The sequence below is a fragment of the Mesoplodon mirus genome (genome assembly GCF_964341445.2).
Source record: "Mesoplodon mirus genome assembly, chromosome: 12".
In the NCBI taxonomy this organism is placed as follows: Eukaryota; Metazoa; Chordata; class Mammalia; order Artiodactyla; family Ziphiidae; genus Mesoplodon; species Mesoplodon mirus.
This window is the reverse complement of record NC_138988.1, coordinates 103,702,498-103,723,154: the sequence shown is the minus strand read 5'-3', so window position 1 is coordinate 103,723,154 and position 20,657 is coordinate 103,702,498. Positions and strand designations below refer to the sequence as shown.

At 40.5% G+C, this 20,657-nt stretch overlaps 1 protein-coding gene across 13 annotated transcripts in view; it reads left to right on the top strand.

Moving 5' to 3' along the window:
• PRP4K (pre-mRNA processing factor kinase PRP4K) overlaps nucleotides 1-20,657 on the top strand; it is a 40,707-nt gene that overhangs the window by 12,865 nt on the left and 7,185 nt on the right. For all 13 annotated transcript variants that reach the window (XR_014295632.1, XR_014295633.1, XR_014295634.1 and 10 more), the window contains exons 4-12: nucleotides 6,608-6,763; nucleotides 8,098-8,179; nucleotides 9,487-9,697; nucleotides 12,910-12,983; nucleotides 14,209-14,299; nucleotides 15,005-15,152; nucleotides 16,855-16,992; nucleotides 17,641-17,794; nucleotides 20,377-20,491. Coding sequence is in view for 1 of the 13 variants with exons in the window: in XM_082639677.1 (XP_082495803.1) it covers nucleotides 6,608-6,763; nucleotides 8,098-8,179; nucleotides 9,487-9,697; nucleotides 12,910-12,983; nucleotides 14,209-14,299; nucleotides 15,005-15,152; nucleotides 16,855-16,992; nucleotides 17,641-17,794; nucleotides 20,377-20,491 (1,169 nt within the window). In the remaining 12 variants the exon portion in view is untranslated. The remainder of the gene's footprint in view (nucleotides 1-6,607; nucleotides 6,764-8,097; nucleotides 8,180-9,486; nucleotides 9,698-12,909; nucleotides 12,984-14,208; nucleotides 14,300-15,004; nucleotides 15,153-16,854; nucleotides 16,993-17,640; nucleotides 17,795-20,376; nucleotides 20,492-20,657) is intronic.

The following is a 20,657-nucleotide window of genomic DNA, read 5'->3' as shown; positions in this document are numbered from 1 at the left end:
TGTGTCTCTATTTCTGCCCTGCAGACCAGTTCATCTGTACCATTTTTCTAGGTTCCACATATATGTGTTAATATACGATATTTGTTTTTCTCTTTCTGACTTACTTCACTCTGTATGACAGTCTCTAGATCCATCCACGTCTCTACAAATGACCCAATTTTGTTCTTTTCTATGGCTGAGTAATATTCCATTGTATATATGTACCACATCTTCTTTATCCATTCGTCTGTCAATGGACATTTAGGTTGCTTCCATGACCTGGCTATTGTAAGTACTGCTGCAATGAACATGGGGGTGCATGTGTCTTTTTGAATTATGGTTTTCTTAGGTATATGCCCAGTAGTGGGATTGCTGGATCATATGGTAGTTCTATTCTTAGTTTTTTAAGGAACCTCCATACTCTTCTCCATAGTGACTGTATTAATTTACATTCCCACCAACAGTGCAAGAGGGTTCCCTTTTCTCCACACGCTCTCCAGCATTTGTTGTTTGTAGATTTTCTGATGACACCCATTCTAACTGGTGTGAGGTGATATCTTATTGTAGTTTTGATTTGCATTTCTCTAATAATTAGTGATGTTGAGCAGCTTTTCATGTGCTTCTTGGCCATCTGTATGTCTTTGGAGAAATGTCTGTTTAGGTCTTCTGCCCATTTTTGGATTGGGTTGTTTGTTTTTCCAATATTGAGCTGCATGAGCTTTTTATATATTTTGGAGATTAACCCCTTGTCTGTTGATTAGTTTGCAAATATTTTCTCCCATTCTGAGGGTTGTCTTTTCGTTTTGTTTATGGTTTCCTTTGCTGTGCAAAAGCTTTTAAGTTTCATTAGGTCCCATTTGTTTATTTTTGGTTTTATTCCCATTACTCTAGGAGGTGGATCAAAAAAGATCTTGCTGTGATTTATGTCAAAGAGTGTTTTGCTTATATTTTCCTCTAAGAGTTTTATAGTGTCTGGTCTTACATTTAGATCTCTAATCCATTTTGAGTCTATTTTTGTGTATGGTGTTAGGGAGTGTTCTAAATTCATTCTTTTACATGTAGCTGTCCAGCACCACTTATTGAAGAGACTGTCTTTTCTCCATTGTATATCCTTGCCTCCTTTGCCATTGATTAGTTCACCATAGGTGTGTCAGTTTATCTCTGGGCTTTCTATCCTGTTCCATTGATCTATATTTCTGTTTCTGTGCCAGTACCACATTGTCTTGATTACTGTAGCTTTGTAATGTAGTCTGATTCCTCCACCTCCGTTTTTTTCCCCTCAAGACTGCTTTGGCTATTTGGGGTCTTTCGTGTCTCCATGTAGATTTTAAGATTTTTTTGTTCTAGTTCTGTAAAAAGTGCCACTGGTAATTTGATAGGGATTGCATTGAATCTGTAGATTGCTTTGGGTAATGTAGAAATTTTCATAATATTGATTCTTCCAGTCCAAGAACATGGTATATCTCTCCATCTGTTTGTGTCATCTTTGATTTCTTTCATCAGTGTCTTACAGTTTTCTGAGTACAGGTCTTTTATCTCCTTAGGTAGGTTTATTCCTAGGTATTTTATTCTTTTTGTTGCAATGGTGAATGGAATTGTTTCCTTAATTTCTCTTTCTGATATTTTGTTGTTAGTGTATAGGAATGCAAGAGATTTCAGTGCATTAATTTTGTATCCTGCAGCTTTACCAAATTCATTGATTAGCTCTAGTAGTTTTCTGGTGGCATCTTTAGGATTATCTGTGTTTAGTATCATGTCATCTGCAGACAGTGACAATTTTACTTCTTCTTTTCCAATTTGTATTCCTTTTATTTCTTGTTCTTCTCTGATTGCCGTGGCTAGGACTTCCAAAACTATGTTGAATAACAGTGGCGAGAGTGGACATCCTTTGTCTTGTTACTGGTCTTAGAGGAAATGCTTTCAGTTTTTCACTATTGAGAATGATGTTTGCTGTGGGTTTGTCATATATGGCCTTTATTATATTGAGGTTTGTTCCCTCTATGCCCACTTTCTGGAGAGTTTTTATCATAAATGCATGTTGAATTTTGTCAAAAGCTTTTTCTGCATCTATTGAGATGATCATATGGTTTTTCTCCTTCAGTTTGTTAGTATGGTGTATCACATTGATTGATTTGCGTATATTGAAGAATTCTTTCATCCCTGGGATAAATCCCACTTGATCATGGTGTATGATCCTTTTAATGTGTTGTTGGATTCCGTTTGCTAGTATTTTGTTGAGGATTTTTGCATCTATGTTCATCAGTGATATTGGTCTGTAATTTTCTTTTTGTAGTTTCTTTGTCTGGTTTTGGTATCAGGGTGATAGTAGCCTCATAGAATGAGTTCGGGAGTGTTCCTTCCTCTGCAATTTTTTGGAAGTTTGAGAAGGATGGGTGTTAGGTCTTCTCTAAATGTTTGATAGAATTCACCTGTGAAGCCATCTGGTCCTGGACTTCTGTTTGTTGGAAGATTTTTAATCACAGTTTCAATTTCATTACTTGTGATTGGTCTGTTCATATTTTCTATTTCTTCCTAGTTCAGTCTCAGAAGGTTATACCTTTCTAAGAATTTGCCCATTTCTTCCAGGTTGTCCATTTTATTGGCATAGAGTTGTCTCTTAGGATGCTTTGTATTTCTGTGGTGTCCGTTGTAACTTCTCCTTTTTCATTTCTAATTTTATTGATTTGAGTCCTCTTCCTCTTTTTCTTGATGAGTCTGGCTAATGGTTTATCAATTTTGTTTATCTTCTCAAAGAACCAGCTTTTAGTTTTACTGATCTTTGCTATTGTTTTCTTTGTTTCTATTTCATTTATGTCTGCTCTGATCTTTATGATTTCTCTCCTTCTGCTAACTTTGGGTTTTGTTTGTTCTTCTTGCTCTAGTTCCTTTCTGTTTAAGGTTAGATTGTTTATTTGAGATTTTTCTTGTTTCTTGAGGTAGGCTTGTATTGCTGTAAACTTCCCTCTTAGAACTGCTTTTGCTGTATCCCATAGATTTTGGATTGTCGTGTTTTCATTGTAATTAGTCTCCAAGTATTTTTTGATTTCCTCTTTGATTTATTCAGTGATCTCTTGGTCGTTTAGTACCGTATTGTTTACCCTCTGTGTGTTTGTGTTTTTTACGTTTTTTTCCCTGTAATTGATTTCTAGTCTCATAGCATTGTGGTCGGAATGATGCTTGATGTGATTTCAGTTTTCTTAAATTTACCGAGGTTTGATTTGTGACCCAAGCTGTGATCAATCCTGGAGAATGTTCTGTGTGCACTTGAGAAGAAAGTGTAATCTGCTGTTTTGGGATGGAATGTCCTTTAAATATCAATTAAATCTATCTGGTCTATTGGGTCATTTAAAGTTTGTGTTTCCTTATTAATTTTCTGTCTGAATGATGTGTCCATTGGTGTAAGTGAGGTGTTAAACTCCCCCACTATTATTGTTACTGTCCACTTCCTCTTTTATAGCTCTTAACAGTTGCCTTATATATTGAGGTGCTCCTTTCTTGGATGCATGTATATTTATAATTGTTTTCTCGGAGTGATCCCTTGACCATTATGTAGTGTCCTTCCTTGTCTCTTGTAACATTCTTTATTTTAAAGTCTATTTTATCTGATACGAGTATTGCTACTCCAGCTTTCGTTTGATTTCCATTTGCATAGAGTATCTTTTTCCATCCCCTCACTTTCAGTCTGTTTGTGTCCCTAGGTCTGAAGTGGGTCTCTTGCAGACAGCATATATATATGGGTCTTGTTTTTGTATCCATTCAGTGAGCCTGTGTCTTTTGGTGGGAGCATTTAATCCATTCACGCTTAAGGTAATTATCGATATTTGTCTTCCTATTACCTTTTTCTTAATTGTTATGGGTTTGTTTTTGTAGGTCCTTTTCTTCTCTTGTGTTTCCCACTTAGAGAAGTTCCTTTAGCATTTGTTGTAGAGCTGGTTTGGTGGTGCTGAATTCTCTTAGCTTTTGCTTGTCTGTAAAGCTTTTGTTTTCTCCATAGGATCTGAATGAGATCTTTGCTGGACAGAGTAATCTTGGTTGTAGGTTCTTCCCTTTCATCACTTTGAATATATCGTGCTACTCCCTTCTGGCTTGTAGAGTTTCTGCTGAGAAATCAGCTGTTAACCTTATGGGAGTTCCCTTGTATGTTGTCGTTTTTCCCTTGTTGCTTTCAATAATGTTTGTTTCTCCTTGGGTTTATCCTGCCTGGGACTCTGTGCTTCCTGGACTTGGGTGGCTATTTCCTTTCCCACGTTAGGGAAGTTTTTGACTATAATCTCTTCAGATATTTTCTCGGGTCCTTTCTCTCTCTCTCCTCCTTCTGGGACCCCTATAATGCAAATGTTGTTGTGTTTAATGTTATCCCAGAGGTCTCTTAGGCTGTCTTCATTTCTTTTCATTCTTTTTTCTTTATTCTGTTCCACAGCAGTGAATTCCACCATTCTGTCTTCCATGTCACTTATCCGTTGTTATGCCTCAGTTATTCTGCTGTTGATTCCTTCTAGTGTATTTTTCATTTCAGTTATTGTATTGTTCATCTCTGTTTGTTTGTTCTTTAATTCTTCTAGGTCTTTGTTAAACATTTCTTGCATCTTCTCGATCTTTGCCTCCATTCTTTTTCCCACGTCCTGGATCATCTTCACTTGTCATAATTCAGAATTCTTTTTCTGGATGGTTGCCTATCTCTACTTCATTTAGTTGTTTTTCTGGAGTTTTATCTTGTTCCTTCATCTGGTACAAGTCTCTGCCTTTGCATTTTGTCTCTCTTTCTGTGAATGTGCTCTTTCTCATCTTTTATGTTTGTCCTTTTGTTCTACTTTCAGTCTTGAGAAGCTTTCTCAATCTGCCTTCTTACCTTTCTGTTGATTTTGGTTTTTCTCCCTTCTGCACACTCATAATTTTTTTAATTTCCAAGACCTTGTTGGCTGTTTATTTTTTAATAACATTTTACCTTCATTTTATGGAAGTAGCATCTTTATGTCAAAGGTGATAATGAGTTTATTTTGTGGAGCTTTTGTTCTTTATAGTTTTCTTCTCTTGCCTATATATTGTTTCTACCCAGATTTCTTTTGCTGCTTGTTTGCCTTTTCATTTGAGGACTTTCCTTGATCAGGTGGATCCTTCCTTGCTGCCTATTCTGATTCATCTGCCTATCCTCTCCATGAGAGCAGGATCTTAGGTCCCTGACCAGGGGTGGAACTTGGGCCCTCTGACATGGAAGTACAGAATCCTAACCACTGGACCGCCAGGAAAGTCGCAAATGACTATTTACATACTTGTTATTTATTTATTTATTTTTCTCTTCTGGTTTAGAACGCTAAATGGATGCTTTCTTCCATTCTGACAACCTGGAACTTGTGCATTGGTGGCGGATTAGCATATCAGTGACTGTAGATCTTTCCTTTTGGGCTCGTGAGTTTTCCAGAATCTCCTCATCTGCTAGAGAGTAAGACGTGGCTGCCAGTAGAGTTCCGGTCCTAAATAATGTGGGTCCCCCCTTAACCCTTCTCTTCCCCATGCAGTGCCTTCCAGTACCGTGGGCCAGTTTTCACAACCACCACTACCTCTCTGTAAAGTGAATATTAAGTTTCCTGCGGTCGTGTGGGGAGGGGCGGCCAGTGGCATTCTCCACTGAGTCAGAAAGGGGAATATAGCAAGTCAAGCTGTTCCTAAAGGATTCCAACCAATTCTCTTTAGGTTTCCCCTTGTACTCCATCCTTCAGAGGATACAGTGTCTCCAGATCTTGAGACTTTCTGGGGCTTTGTGGCAGGCACTGACTTGTTTCTTATTTACCTTGTATGTCCCTCTTGGACTAAGATTTAGATTGGGTCTGCTACTGCTTTTCTGTCCAGTTTGCATGTTTCAAGCTTTTATTGGTATCTGTTGTCACATCTCTTCACATTGTCTTTGACTGAGGGTTTTATTTTGTCATTGTTCCTTTTAATGTTGTTTTAGTAAGGTTTCAGAAGAAACCTGAGGTAAACATGGTCAGATGTGACGTGAACATAGTTTATCAGCCCTTTGTAGACTCACAGCCTTTTCTGTTGGGAGTCCCACAGCACTTTCTCGCACAGACTTCCACCTTCATACTTGAACTCTGATGTCACTTTCTGTTTGGTTAACAGGGCATTTATAACAATGTCTGAGGGCCATATTAATTAGACTTAGAATTTCTGTCACCTTTGTCTTTCCTGTACTTTATTCAGCAGTGATCTTTTAAAAAATCAAGTTCATCAAGACATGTTATTTACGTAAAGTAAAATTCACCCTTTTTGTTGTAAAGTTGTGAGTTTCGACAGATGTGTGGTCACACAGCTGTCATCATCCAGGTACAGAGCATTCCCACCGCCCCGACAGTTCCCTCGCGCCCCTTTGTAGTTGGTAAGAAGAGTAGCTGTGGTTTAGTTGTCGTCAGTTTAGGCTGGGTATCCGAATCTTATTGATGGTGTGTTAATTTTGTTTTAAAATTTTAACTGTTTTTAAAGACTTGACTTTTAGAACGCTTTTGGATTCACAACAGAGCTGAGCTTTTGAAAGATGCAGAGAGTCCCTGTACTACCCCTACGCCCAGCAAACTCACAGCCTCCTCAACTTTAATTGACCTTTACAATATGTCGTCATCTTCTCAAACAGGGACAGAGGTCGAAGGAGCAGATCACGCCTGAGGAGGCGGTCTCGGTCCCGGGGTGGTCGTAGACGTAGGAGCCGAAGCAAAGTAAAGGAAGATAAATTTAAGGGAAGTCTGTCTGAAGGAATGAAAGTGGAGCAGGAATCTTCATCTGATGACAAGTAAGAACGGAACTTTCCTATAATTTCCTTTTTCCAGATCAGAGAAACACTGTTTGACTCGGAAATCTTTAATTGCCATCTGAATATTTTAAGCAAATACATTAATTTGACCCTGAATTTAAGTTCATCTTCTGTGCAGCTTTTATAGGTTATGTGACAGAGGTCATGGTTGTCTGAATTTTGGTTTGGCTGGAGTGAATATGGGCCGTCACTTTATCACGAGCCTTTCCTTCTATATTTTCATTAGGAACCATAGAGGTATCCTGCCAATCTCAGTTACCAGCTTTGGTGGGGGATTTTTTTTACTAAGTTTAGACTTTCCATTTTGTGTAAATGATACACACTTGCTATGCCTGTTACAGTGTGGAAAATGCAGAAATATTCAGTGCCTAATAAAATAGTGGGGAAATTTTTTTAATGCAAACTTTGTTGTCTAAATGGCACATCTCAAAAATAAGTGAGACGAATTTAGAGCAGTGGTTCTCAGCGGGGGGAGATCTGCCTCCCAGGGATGTTTTGGCGATGTCTAAAGACCTGTTTAGTTGTCATCTAGTAGCGGGAGGCCAGGGACACCGTTCTGCATCCTCCAGTGTGTAGGACACGCCCCACCGCCCAGAACTGTCCTAGTGTTAGCAGCCCTTGAGCTGAGGAGGCCTGGTTGGAGCTGGGAGAGAAGAGGGCTGAGTGGAGGGAAAGTGTCCTGCGCAGACCTGATACCTTCAGAGCGCAGGTCGCTTACACCTCTGCAGTGAACATCCAGCAGGTCGTAGAAAAGGCTGCGCTAGGAGCGATCATGAAGAGTGCAGGGTTCTTGGGGGACCATCTGAACCGGTCGGGGCAGTGTTTGCAGGTAGAGCCACTTTCCCTTCAGACTGTGTGCAAATGTCTACCTGTGTATTTTGGGTGGGGAAAGGATCTATAGCTTTCAAAGGCTTCTGTGACCCAGAAAAGGTAGCAGTTTACTTGTGTGTCCCAGCCCCCCTCTTGTTGTATAGGTGTGGAAACGAGGGCTGCAGAGATGAAATGACTTTACTACAAGGCACAGCTAGTGATGACCTTTAAACTTAGGCATCTTTCTTTTGTTCCCAGTCTTTGTGCTATGAAACAGGTGAGGAGAAAAATGAGACGTAGAGGGCTAAATTACTTGCCAGGATCCCAAACCACGATAGTTTAAAAGCAAGGATAGAGTGGGGTGGCTTAAGAGTTTTGCTCAAATGTACTGATGACCTACATTTTCCAGCTTTTATTTTTTTCCATGTATAAACGTAATGCTTTTGGAGTCTCTAAGTATGTTTGAAGTTAATTACACGGGGGTGTGTGTAATTTTTTCTAAGCCTTGAAGACTTTGATGTTGAGGAGGAAGATGAAGAAGCCTTGATAGAACAGAGAAGAATACAAAGGCAGGCCATTGTTCAGGTACGTGGTTTCAGTAACGTTTTGATCAACACTCCTTCACCACTATTTTAACAAAATTAAGGAGCTTTACTTTGACAGTGCAGTGACGGTAGAAGCAGTTGAATAGGTCTTGACAGGAAGGTGGTTCCTTAATAAAACTGAAACAGTTAATCTTTCTTGTTATACATGGGATTCTGATATAAACCTCTTCTATAGGACAAAATACGGGGTTTGCTTTCTTTTTTTTTCTTTAAGTTGATGAACAAGAAAACCCTCCCAAGTGAGTATAAATTGGAGGAATTTCCTTTAGCTCAAACTTATAAATAGCCTGTTAATATGTGGAAAAGATTTTTTAATGCCTAATAAAGTGGCACATTTTCTAATGCAGATGTGAGTGTTTAAATGGAACATCTCAATAATTGTAAGACTCCTTGAGCGCCGAGCGGTGCAGGGATTGGGTGGGAAAGGGTGTCAAACTCAGGCCTAATGGTAAGGTGAGCTGCCTGGGAGGGCTGCCGGTTCTCCCTGCCATCCTGAGGTGAGGCCTGGCCACTCCAACCTTGGAGGATGGTGGTCCCTGTAAAGCACCTTCTCTCACCGTCACGTGATGGGGGTGAGTAATGGAGCTGAGAGGAAGAATTCTGGAAGATACGAAACATGCTTGGGTGCTGTTAGGAGGACAGCAGACAGGGAAAGGACAGTCGTAGCAGCTTGTGTAAACAGAGCAGCCACAGCATTTCAGAGTGAGGGAAAGAATTTGAATCACGTGTGTACATAGGGCATAACTAGAATTCCAGGGGAAACTTACCTTTGTGGGGCACTGATGAAACTGTTATTAAACTGATATCCCTAAAGACTTGGTTGAATCTTTTTTTGTTCTTACCCAGGTCCACAATCCCTTATCTCCAACCTTTGGGGCCAGATGTGCTTCAGAACTCAGAAATATGTGAATTTTAGAAAGGTAATATGGTGCATATATGTATATTCCTTTGCCCCATCAATGGGGTCTAGCACAGCACCCCATTATCAGCCACTAGGAGAGTTTTGCAGTGAGTGAGGCGTATCACGTTCACCCTGGGGAAGGTGAGACTGTTAGAACGTCACATCTCTGCAGCGCAGATTTTGCCACCTAATGAACGTGCACCAAACATAGAAAGGCTTTCAGAGTTTTGTGGATTTGGAATTATATATAAGGGATTGTGGATCTAATTCAGTTAAGACTTCAATACCTTTAAAACTTTTTTAGCATTACTTGACACTTAACTTTTCAGTTCAGGCCCTCTTAGCACCAGATGTTGTGACAGTAATACTCTGTGTCGTTACCGCAGAAATACAAATACCTTGCTGAGGACAGCAACATGTCCGTGCCGTCTGAGCCCAGCAGCCCCCAGAGCAGCACTCGCACCCGCTCTCCCTCTCCTGAGGACATTCTGGAAAGGGTAGCTGCCGACGTCAAGGAGTACGAACGGGAGAACGTTGATACGTTTGAGGCCTCGGTCAAAGCCAAGCATAATCTCATGACGGTTGAACAGAATAATGGTGAGTCAGTTACAGTTTTGTTTCGACCATGCTTTTCTCTGAATTTGCAGCCCTGTTACTTCATAAGGAGAGAGGTTATCTGGGGATGGGGATGGGAGGGGGACTAGGAATGCTGCTTCTGCAAACTGCAGAGGATGGCAGGGTCCCGTGCGCCTCAGTGACTTTTCCCTGTAGGCGTGACCTGAGTGTCGCCCTGAACCCCACACGCATGTTCACCACCTTCGGTTTGGCTTGCTAGGCTATTTTCAGGCAAATCCCAGCCATGATTTGATTTCACCTGGGAATACTTTAGTTTGTATCTGCTGGATAAGGACCTTTTAAAAAACATTATTTACACTTGATAAAGTTGATAATTTTTAAATGTCTGATGTCTAAAGTTGGTTGGTTTGAGTCAGAATCCAAATAAGATACACATTATGTTTGGGGTATACATCTCTGAAGTCTCTTTTTTAATAGATTTCTCATTGTGGTGTGGTCTGTCCCCCGCCCCCCGATGCCCCCCTTGTGAAGGTGCTAGGGCCTGTGTCCTGTGAACTTTTCTACTCTGATTTTGTCTGGCCACATTCTTGTGTCATTTATTTCCTCTCTCCTACGTATTCCTTGAAAACTAGTAGTTAGTGTTGGAGACTTGAATAGGTGTCGGTTTAATTTTTTTGGCAAGAATGTTTCATTAACTGGCGGTATGTACTTTTATATCACATCTGGTGGCACGTAAGGTGTGGTGTGGCTGTGTCCTGTTTTTATTGACACTGAGGTGGTGTGTTTAGGTAAGATATTCCACTGAAGTTTCTGTTCAGCTGTTCGCCTCATGCTTTTAGCAGCCATGATGGTCCCTGCTTAGATCCATTATTTCACTGGGGGCGGCAGGGTTTCCAAAGTGGTGATTTTTAAAATCTCTATCATTCTTTTTGAATTATTAGCTCTAATTCTGTAAAAGAAGAGGCTTCCATTCTTTGGTTACCCCAAAATATAGTTCGTACAGGAAAGGCAGGTGAAATGCTTCATTATTTTCGCTTATTGACCAGTTTTTAGCATAGCATAGAGTTGGTGCCCTAGCAACCTCCAGAGGTGACCCGTGAGATTTTGGTTATTTTGTTGGATTTTTATTATTTGGTGTCATGCTCTGTTTGGATCCACTGCTGCCATTTTTCTTTTTGAAGCTTAGATTGTTCTCTCTTCACCCGAGGAGGGAGCCCCTTTTAAATGGGTTTCTGGTGTCTTTTTGAGGCAAACCCTGCAGTATTTATTTAACATGACTGTTTTACTTTCTGGGACAGGGGCTTTCTGTAAAATATCCAATATTTTAGGCTTTTGTAATTATTTTAGACATTTTTCTCTGGTCCAACTACTGAGCTGTGCTCTCGTGGTACAGAGCGTCTGGGCCAGCACAGATGGATGAGCATGGCCACGTTCCCAAAACGCTTGATGCACTCAAGTTCACGTGGTGCTCACGTGTCAGGGCCACACAGGAACAAGCAAGGGGCCAAATTCGGCCCAATCTCTAGTTTGCTGACTCCTGTTCCAAGGCAGTAAGACATCATAGGCTCATCTTGTGTGTATCTTGCCCCAGAGCAGAATCAGTTATTATTCCAGGGATCCTTGGTTCCACTTAGTAGAAAATGCCACTTGGAGACTACAGGGCACTTAGGGATGCCCATTACTGATGGGCCTTTTCCGTGGACCAAACTAGGAAATACCTACATTTTTGGAAAGGAGGAGTTCATACTGATTTGCCAAATTCAAATTGGAGATTACAGGGTTTTTATTAACTTTCTTGACTTTGTATTTCTCTCTTTTACAGCAGAAAAACTTGGTTCCTAATAAACACAGTTACTTAGGTTATTTTGAAACTTGCATACGCAGAGTTATCACTGCGATTGTCAGTATTAAATGTACTGAATGCAGTTTGAAGATGTAATGGTTTTGTCCTTAGGATATATTTCAAGATGTATACAAACCTGTGTTTTTTTAAAGTTTTTTGAAATAGTTCTCCTCTTTACGGTTATACCACCAGTTTGATTTGGTTTAGGCTTATTTTCATTTGCGGTACGCGGGCCTCTCACTGTTGTGGCCTCTCCCGTTGCGGAGCACAGGCTCCGGACGCGCAGGCTCAGCGGCCATGGCTCACAGGCCCAGCCGCTCCGCGGCATGTGGGGTCTTCCCGGACCGGGACACGAATCCGTGTCCCCTGCATCGGCTGGCGGACTCTCAACCACTGTGCCACCAGGGAAGCCCCATTTGCTTTTGATTTTTAGGAATATTTTGAGTTTTTAAAAAATCATTAAAACGTCTTTCATATATGCATGTATTTATATTTTATCTACATATGCACACAAAATATTATACATACTCAGCTGTATGAAATGACCTCCATTCCTTTTTACAGCTGCATATTACTCCAGTGTGGTGAGTGTGCCATAGTTTATTCAGTTAGTCTTCTAATGGTAGATGTTTGGCTGTTGATTGGAGCATTAATGATAACAGCGTTGTGCATTAAGTCGTTTTTTTCTGCTTGTTACTGTGTCTTCGGAATGGTTTCTTAGATGTGGGATTTCTGGGTCTGAATAAATATGTTATTTTGCTGTATACTTCCAGATTCCCCTCTGTAAAGGTTATACAGTTTTGCCATCCCACGAGCAATGTCTGAGGGCTTTTTATCCAGGGCCTTGTTAACAGAATGTTGTCACACTTTTAGATTTTTAGCCAGTCTCATAGGATGGTATTTCATTGTGATTTTAATTTGCGTTTGAGATGGGCATATGAGATCGGGCATGTGTTCATATGATTAAAGCTGTTGCATTCTTTTTTTCCTTACATTTATTTTTTTGCCCAGTGTTTTAATGGGGTCATTAGGCATTTTAGGAGAGAAATACGTAGATCTGTATTCATAATGCAGGGTGCTAATTGCAGTTTAGAGAGGAACTTCCTTTGTAATACCTAATCGTTGCTTAGTTATTAGCATATTAATTCAACGTTAGTGGAAGTATCGATATTAGGTCTTTCAACTTTCTGAAGTGCATTCTCAGTAAAAAGTGGATAGCTTTATATGTCTTAGTGTTACAAAGTGATTTTAAGTTGGGTATTGGTGAAAAACGGATGTGCAAGAGGAAAACAAAGTTTGAATTGCTGTTAGTGATTTTCCATTGATTTATTATTTGTGTTTCGATTTGTATCTCTTCATTTTTCAAATATTAATGCTAATTTCCATTAAGGTTCATCTCAGAAGAAGCTGTTGGCACCCGATATGTTTACAGAATCTGATGATATGTTTGCTGCGTATTTTGACGTGAGTAATTTTAAGTCATAACACAACTGTTAATCAGAAAACGGTATATAACAAATACGTATTTCAGTGGTATATATATATAGAGAGAGAAGGATAAAGCAAATTAATGCTAACATTTGGAAAGTCTGGGTGAAGTGTATCTAGAATCTCTTTATACTAGTTTGGCAACTTTTCTCTGTCTGAAATTAAATCAAATTTTAAAACAAGTACAGCAGAACAATCTGAGGGCTTCATAAAATTTAAATATACCAAATGACTTAGATGTGTAGTTATTTTCTTTTTAAACAGCTTGCTTCTTGGATTCACAAGCCTCTGTGTATGTGTGCTGTAGTTAGGGGAGACCAGGTGATGTCAGTAATTTTCAGGCCTAGAGTCCACTTTGGGCCTCTACATTGCAGGCGATTGGGAACTTAAGGGTTTGGAGCCTAATAGAAGTCACGGAAGAGTTGGAAATGTTATAAGGAGTGGGTTAAGAAGTTTTGTACCGTTAGCCATTTTATCAGTGGTTTTTCTTGGAAAGATTTTCTTGAAAAATGGTCTCAAAAGTAGCAGGCCATTTCCATCATAAATTTAAAAGAACGTGAGAAATACAGAGGCTTTGGTGAAGGGAGGTGGGAGAGATGAACATGTAACAGGGAGATAAAAATGGACTAGGATAAGCAGTGATGTCCGTCTAGGACCCTGAAGGCACCGGTGATTGGCTTAAGAAACATGTCCTGTCTGTGGTGTGCTGCTACAGGAACACGCAAGACAGATGGGTTAAGAGAGCGTGAAGTGATTTTGAGCCAGTTAAAGTATTGGCACCCATCGTCCACCTGGATGATGTTGAAGGGCTTTCTGGGTATCATGGAGAGTGATGTGAGCGATGTGTAGTGAAGACTCCTCAGAAGTACCAGATATTCTTAAACTCATCTTCTCGCGCAGCCAGTGACATTTCATCCATAGATGGGAGGAGACAGGGAGGGGGTGTTACGTGACTGGGGCAGTAAAAGAAATGTGAAGATAACTTGTTATTTTTTTCTTGAGCATTATTGTGATTCAAGAGACTTAGATAATCATGTTTCTGCTGTGTTGCATTTATATAAGTCATAGTAAGAGTTTATTTAAGTTGGCATAAAATGTTATCAAATTTTAGCTGGTTCTACCTGTTTTTCTTTTAAAGGAAGTGCTTTAAATGTCTGCCTGTTTGGTGGCTAAATAGCTCATGTTGCTGCCTTAATTTCAGAGTGCACGTCTGCGGGCTGCTGGCATTGGAAAAGATTTCAAAGAGAATCCCAACCTCAGGGATAACTGGACTGATGCAGAAGGCTATTATCGTAAGTTCACAGTTCTTTTTTTTTTTCACTTTTTATTTTCTATTGGAGTATAGTTGTTAACGTGATAGTTTCACGTGTATGGCGAGTGACTCAGTTATACATGTTCCTTTTCAGTACAGTTCTTATTAATTTTAGAGTTCATTGTAACATCTTGTACAAGTATGTGGCCTAATGCCTTCACACTTGGGAGGACTCTGAAAGTCACATCACAGTGCCGTCACTTCAGAAGGGTGGCCCATCTAGCAGCTTCATGAACCCATGTTACAACCCAGAAGCATCACAACTTGAAGTGAGGTGGAGACTTGATGTGCAGCTTAAATCTGTTCAAAGTTATTTTCAGCCATGAGATCATCCTCCAGAGGGAACGGGTGCCAGTCACACAGACTACAGTTGGAAACCCTGCAGCGAGCACCGTTCTTCCCTCCTCAGTGTTAGGATTGTCAGCAGTTGCTAGGAGAGCAGGAAGTCTTCCTGCAGTGGTTGGCAGCCGGCAACTTGAACCACGTTCTGCAGGAGGGTCACGATGGGGGCGAGGCCTTGAGTCTCCGTGGTGTCCAGGAAGCCAAGCACACAGCAGAGATTTGACACAGTTTTTAAGTGACTGCACTGTGTATCCTACTTTTCGACTTTTATGATGTGTATCTCACAGTTTTGTTCAGTGATCTATTATGGTCAGGATTCTAATCTTTCAGCTTACCTTTTTAGGTGTGAACATAGGTGAAGTCCTGGATAAGCGTTATAACGTGTATGGCTACACGGGTCAAGGCGTGTTCAGTAACGTGGTCCGAGCCAGGGATAATGCGAGGGCCAACCAGGAGGTGGCCGTGAAGATCATCAGGAACAACGAGCTCATGTGAGTTCAGGAGGCAGAACAAGACCTTCACCAGCGCGGGTGTTCGCAGATGAGCCTGTTTCCAAATGGTGCCCACAGTCTGTGTAGGACAGGTATCGGGCTTATAGAACAACAGAGCAGCGCTGGGTATTTAATTGATAGTCACGTGTTGTTCTGTGTGAAGCACTAGAACCGTAGGCTGATTGTATTTAATTCATTTCAGTGCATTTCAGCACTTGCTTTGTGCACTGATGTCAGCTCAGACTCCTTCCATCTACCGCTTGTCTTACGACCATCCTTTGCTGTGAATAGCTTAAACTCAAGACGAAAGGTGAGAAATCAAAAGGTCAGATTGATTAGCTGTCACTGAGCATATGGTGGCCTGCAAAAGGTGTAAAATCAGATAGTTCTGGGAATTACTTGTATCTCTGTCTGTTGCCTCCTCTCTTTATGAGCAAGGAGGTGATTGCCATGCCCGTGTGCTTTAATGCATAATCTATGCCACACACTGAGCTAGCATTAAAGTCAACTTGGCACTGGTTTGGAAATGCAGGAAAGAAGTGTTTAGGTTTATACTGAAGTCTTAGGCTTAGAAAGTTCATTTGATGCAAGTCCCCAGCTCCTGTATTATAGACACTAATTTTAAAATGTAGCCTATTGACAAATTATAACTAGAATTTCGGAGGATAATATTTACATCAAGACATCTTGAGATAAAATGTGCAAGATTTATTTCTGTTCAAGCAAGGTGGGTTTATTCCTCGATGTTTCTGTTTTGTTCATTGATTATTTTGGAAATTAACTCCATGAAAACAGTATTTGGCTAAGAGTAAAGTATTGTGTGAATGATACAGAGACTTGTATTCCTCAGCAGTTCTATTATTAGTACTTAAAAAAAAACAGACTAAACACATCACTAAATAAATACATATTATTTAGTTTTCCTAAATTCTTTTTTTTTTAAATTGGGGTATAGTTGTTTTACAGTGCTGTCTTAGTTTCTACTGTACAACGAAGTGGAGTTCTCTGTGCTATACAGCAGATTCTTATTAATTATCTGTTTTATACATAGTAGGGCATATATGTCAATACCAATCTCCCAATTCATCCCACCCCCCTACCCACCCTGGCTTTACCCCCGGGTGTCCATACGTTTGTTCTCGATATCTGTGTCTCTATTTCTGCCTTGCAAACCGGTTTGTCTGTACCATTTTTCTAGATTCCACGTATATGCGTTAACATATGATATTTGTTTTTCTCTTTCTGACTTGCTTCACTCTGTATGACAGTCTCTGGGTCCATCCACGTCTCTACAAATAACTCAATTTCGTTTCTTTTTATGGCTGAGTAATGCTCTATTGTATTTATGCGCCACATCTTCTGTATCCATTCATCTGTCCCTGGACATTTAGGTTGCTTCCATGACCTGGCTATTGTAAATAGTGCTGCAGTGAACATTGGGGTGCATGTGTCCTTTTGAATTATGGTTTTCTCAGGGTATGTGCCCAGTAGTGGGATTGCTGGGTCATATGGTAGGTTCTATTTTTAGTTTTTTAAGGAACCTCCCATACTGTTCTCCATAGTGGCTGTATCAATTTACATTCCCACCAACAGTGCAAGAGGGTTCCCTTTTCTCCACGCCCTCTCCAGCATTTATTGTTTGCATAGTTTTCCTAAATTGTTGATGTATCCAATTTTGACCTAATTTTCTTTTTCATTTCAGGCAAAAAACTGGTTTAAAAGAATTAGAATTCTTAAAAAAACTGAACGATGCTGATCCTGATGACAAATTTCATTGTTTGCGACTCTTCAGACACTTTTATCACAAACAGCATCTCTGCCTCGTGTTTGAGCCTCTGAGGTACAGTGTCAAAACCTGTACATTACCCTGAAAACTCAGCTTCTTCACCTTTGCCAGCCTCAGTTCAGATAAATGCCGTGATAAATTTTCCGGGTATTTGATGTGTTTTTTCCAGTTGGCTCTGGGTTTTGTTTTTTAACTGTTGGTGAAGAGCTAGCCTCTTGACAGCTGTTAACGTGTAAACAGCGATTGGCTGTGTACCATGTGTCACACGCTCACCTCGTGTGGCCTTCAGCTCAGCAGAGAGTTCTCTGAAAATTAAATACTTCAGGAAAGGATTAAGCCACAGTGAAAAGAAATGGGAATAGCAGAGTAGGAATATGACGTCCACCTTCAACACTGTGGCTTCACGTTTATGCTTTCAAGTGGAAGCCCATTCCAAATCAGTAGGCATTTTAGCACTGCATACCTTCCCTTCTCTTCATTTTGAAAATTGTGTTGTGGACACACAGTTTCATGTGCTGTCATTTCAATGTAGGATAATTTATCAAACGTTTGGGCCGTGGGAGGGGCTTCTTGAACAGTGTTTTCATTGTAATTCATGCTTTGAACTTGATTTTACTTTATGCTTGAAAATGGTTTTGCCTTTCTTAATTTCCATTTTGCATTTTAACCCCTAATTTTATTTGTTTTTTTCTTTCCTAAAAGTATGAATTTACGAGAGGTGCTAAAAAAATATGGTAAGGATGTTGGCCTTCATATTAAGGCTGTGCGATCCTATAGTCAGCAGTTGTTCTTGGCACTAAAACTCCTTAAAAGATGCAATATCCTCCATGCAGATATCAAGCCAGACAATATCTTGGTAAGTCAAACGATCAGGCTGCCTTGTACATCCATATAACTTCTACTATAATGTGATTACCGGTGTGTTCTAGAAATGACATCTTTGAAGAATAATTCAGTGCATTACCCATTACAAATGACTTTCCCAGTTTTTACTTTTCTAGAAATTGGGCCATGAAATTTTATAGTAAAGTATGAAGAGAGAGGAAGTAGGCTGCTGTCCCAGTTTTTTCCTGTTGATTGATGGCTTTGATGAGGGCACACAGACCCCAAGAATGCTTTGATGTAGTAACGATGGGCTTCCTCGGGTACCTGGAAGAATGCTTCAGTGTTGCTGTTCTGAAATAAGGAGTGTTCACAGTCCTTTGTTCTCTAGTCTTATAGACTGACAGAGCGAGGGACGTTTAAGGGAGTTACCCTCTCTGAAGCAGATGCATGGGGTTGAGTTTAGGGTGTCCAGGAATAATTCTTTTTCATTAATTCTTTATGCTTTAGAAGCTGTGGCTTCTGGCGGCCACACCCAGGAAAGCTCGGTTGTTCTTGGGCCTTGTATGGAAGGGAGACTTCCCCAGTCTTGACCTCTCCTAGCTCGTGCCTTCTGGTGTGGTAGATGCACATTTCCCAGTGTTTATGTTTTTGAAACTTAGAAACACATCTCATCACAGTGGAGTGATTGGTGTGTGTGCGCCCCTTTCCTCCCCAGCCCCTTCTCTGTCATGCTGTCAGAGTCGGGGGGCGTGTTCACAGCTGGGGGATTCTAGCTCGTCTGCCCATAACATGTTCCACATGTTTTAAGAAAGATACGATCCTGTTACAGTTTGTTTTGGACTCCTTGTCAGTATCTTAGCTCTTAGTTCAGATTTCCCTTTCTCTTCTTTTTTAATATCTTAAAATATCTCCTTCCAGACCGCCACATTAATGAGGCGTTCCATTTTGTACGTTTGGTCTGAGTTTAAAAGGAAGGTGCTGCGTCTCTGCTGTTACTTGAGGTTAGAGTGGCTGAGTAATTCCAGTGAACTGGTAGGTGCAGTATCAGCTGTAGGCTTGCATAGTCCACTGCATAGTTGATTTTTACCTCAATTTTTCTCTTTCTCTTTTTTGAATTGTGAAATACACCATCCATATCAAAGAACGTATAAACTGTGTATAAGGTAAAGGTTATTATGCACTGAACATCTGTGTAACCAGCATGGAGGTTAAGTAATAAGACATTTGTTAGCATCTCAGAAGCTCTTGTTTTTAAAACTTCATTTTTCTCTGAGTTAGTGCTAAACTAGTATAGGTTTCCTCATGGATTTCAGACAGTTTGCCCTTCTTCCTGAGAAAGGAACAAATAGACATCTGCAACCACGTGGCGCTGTTTGTTAATGAAAATCCAAAGCTTTTAGCCCAGGATTTCAGCCGTCAGTCCGGCAGAAGTGCTGCGTTCCCCGCGGGCGAGTGGAGGGAAGTGCCCGGGTGTGGGTCCCTGTTGCTGAGGGCAGTTCACCCAGCCCGAGCATTCCCCTGACAGACTCAGATTTTAAAGTGGCCCCGGGGTTTTCTCTGGTTACTGCAGCTGCACCCTTAAGTGGCTGGATGCAGTTTACATTTAAAAACTTTAAAAGTACTTTTCCTGTATTATCTTAATTCCATGGATGTCGTCTGTAGTGGACCAGTCTGTAGCACTGACCAGGCTTTATGATATCCCAGGAGAGACTGCCCAGGGCTGCTTATTTAAAGTGTTACGTTTCTTTGGGGTGGGAACAGTAGGCCAAGTTCAAGTCCCAACTCGGAATTTGTGTGTGTCTCTTTTGAAGGGGGGAAGGGGCTCTGGCATGTGAATTACCTTCACTTGTTAACCCTGAACATTCTCTGACTCATGAGTGGCAGCGGCCATGGGACCTCTGGCCTCTCAGCAGATGTCACTGTCACTGTGTATGTGGAAGTACTTACAGAGGAGAAAAGAGACAAATGATTGATACGGTGTTCGTGTTTATCCGTCTTGCCAAATATATTTAACCTTTTCCTGACTAATACTTTCTTTACATTTAAGGGATTTAGTATTTTTTAGACTCGAAGTGAGTGCTAAATTTGGGATGGTCTAGCAGCTGCGGATGAAGAATGTTTTTATTCTTTTTGTCCAAATTGAATCTGAATCATTCTTCTGCTTTCATTGCCATCGTAGTTTTCTGGCAAACGAAAGTTAACTTAAGTCAGTTGTAAGTTAATCTAAGTCTGATTTCTTCTCAGTGACCGTCTTCGTGTTCCTTTAGGCAGTAACTTGATTGGTTCGGGTTTCCTGGGGGTTTTTAGAAGATGCTTTGCTTCAGTGCTTTCTGTTACTATTCCACCCTTTCTAAATAGCTTTGGTTAAATTTACTTGGTATTATCTCTTATTTCCTCACTGAAGAAAGTTCTTTTACTAATTTATGATCAAATATTTGAGAGCTCTTAATAATTAGGAAATTGAATTATAAAATAATTAGAAAAGGAATTTTCAAGTGAGTGACTTTGTTCTCAGTATTGGGAATAACTTCTCAGAGCCAGTTTTTTTAATCTGATCATGTGTCTTAATTTCTCCTGGCGTGAGTTAAACTTCAATTGTAAAATGTTTTGCAGGTTAATGAATCAAAAACTATTTTAAAGCTCTGCGACTTCGGGTCGGCTTCACATGTTGCGGATAATGACATAACGCCTTACCTTGTCAGTAGATTTTATCGCGCTCCTGAAATCAGTAAGTTTCTTCCAACGCTCTTCGACCTGGGCCGTCGTGTGCAGTGGGAGCGGCATGCTGACTGTCTAAGCACTGTTTTCCATCACGCTGCAGCAGCTGCTTGAGTCATTCATGAGGAAGGGAACCGTAGCCAGTTCATCCTCCTCAGGTGGGATGACCGTAGTTG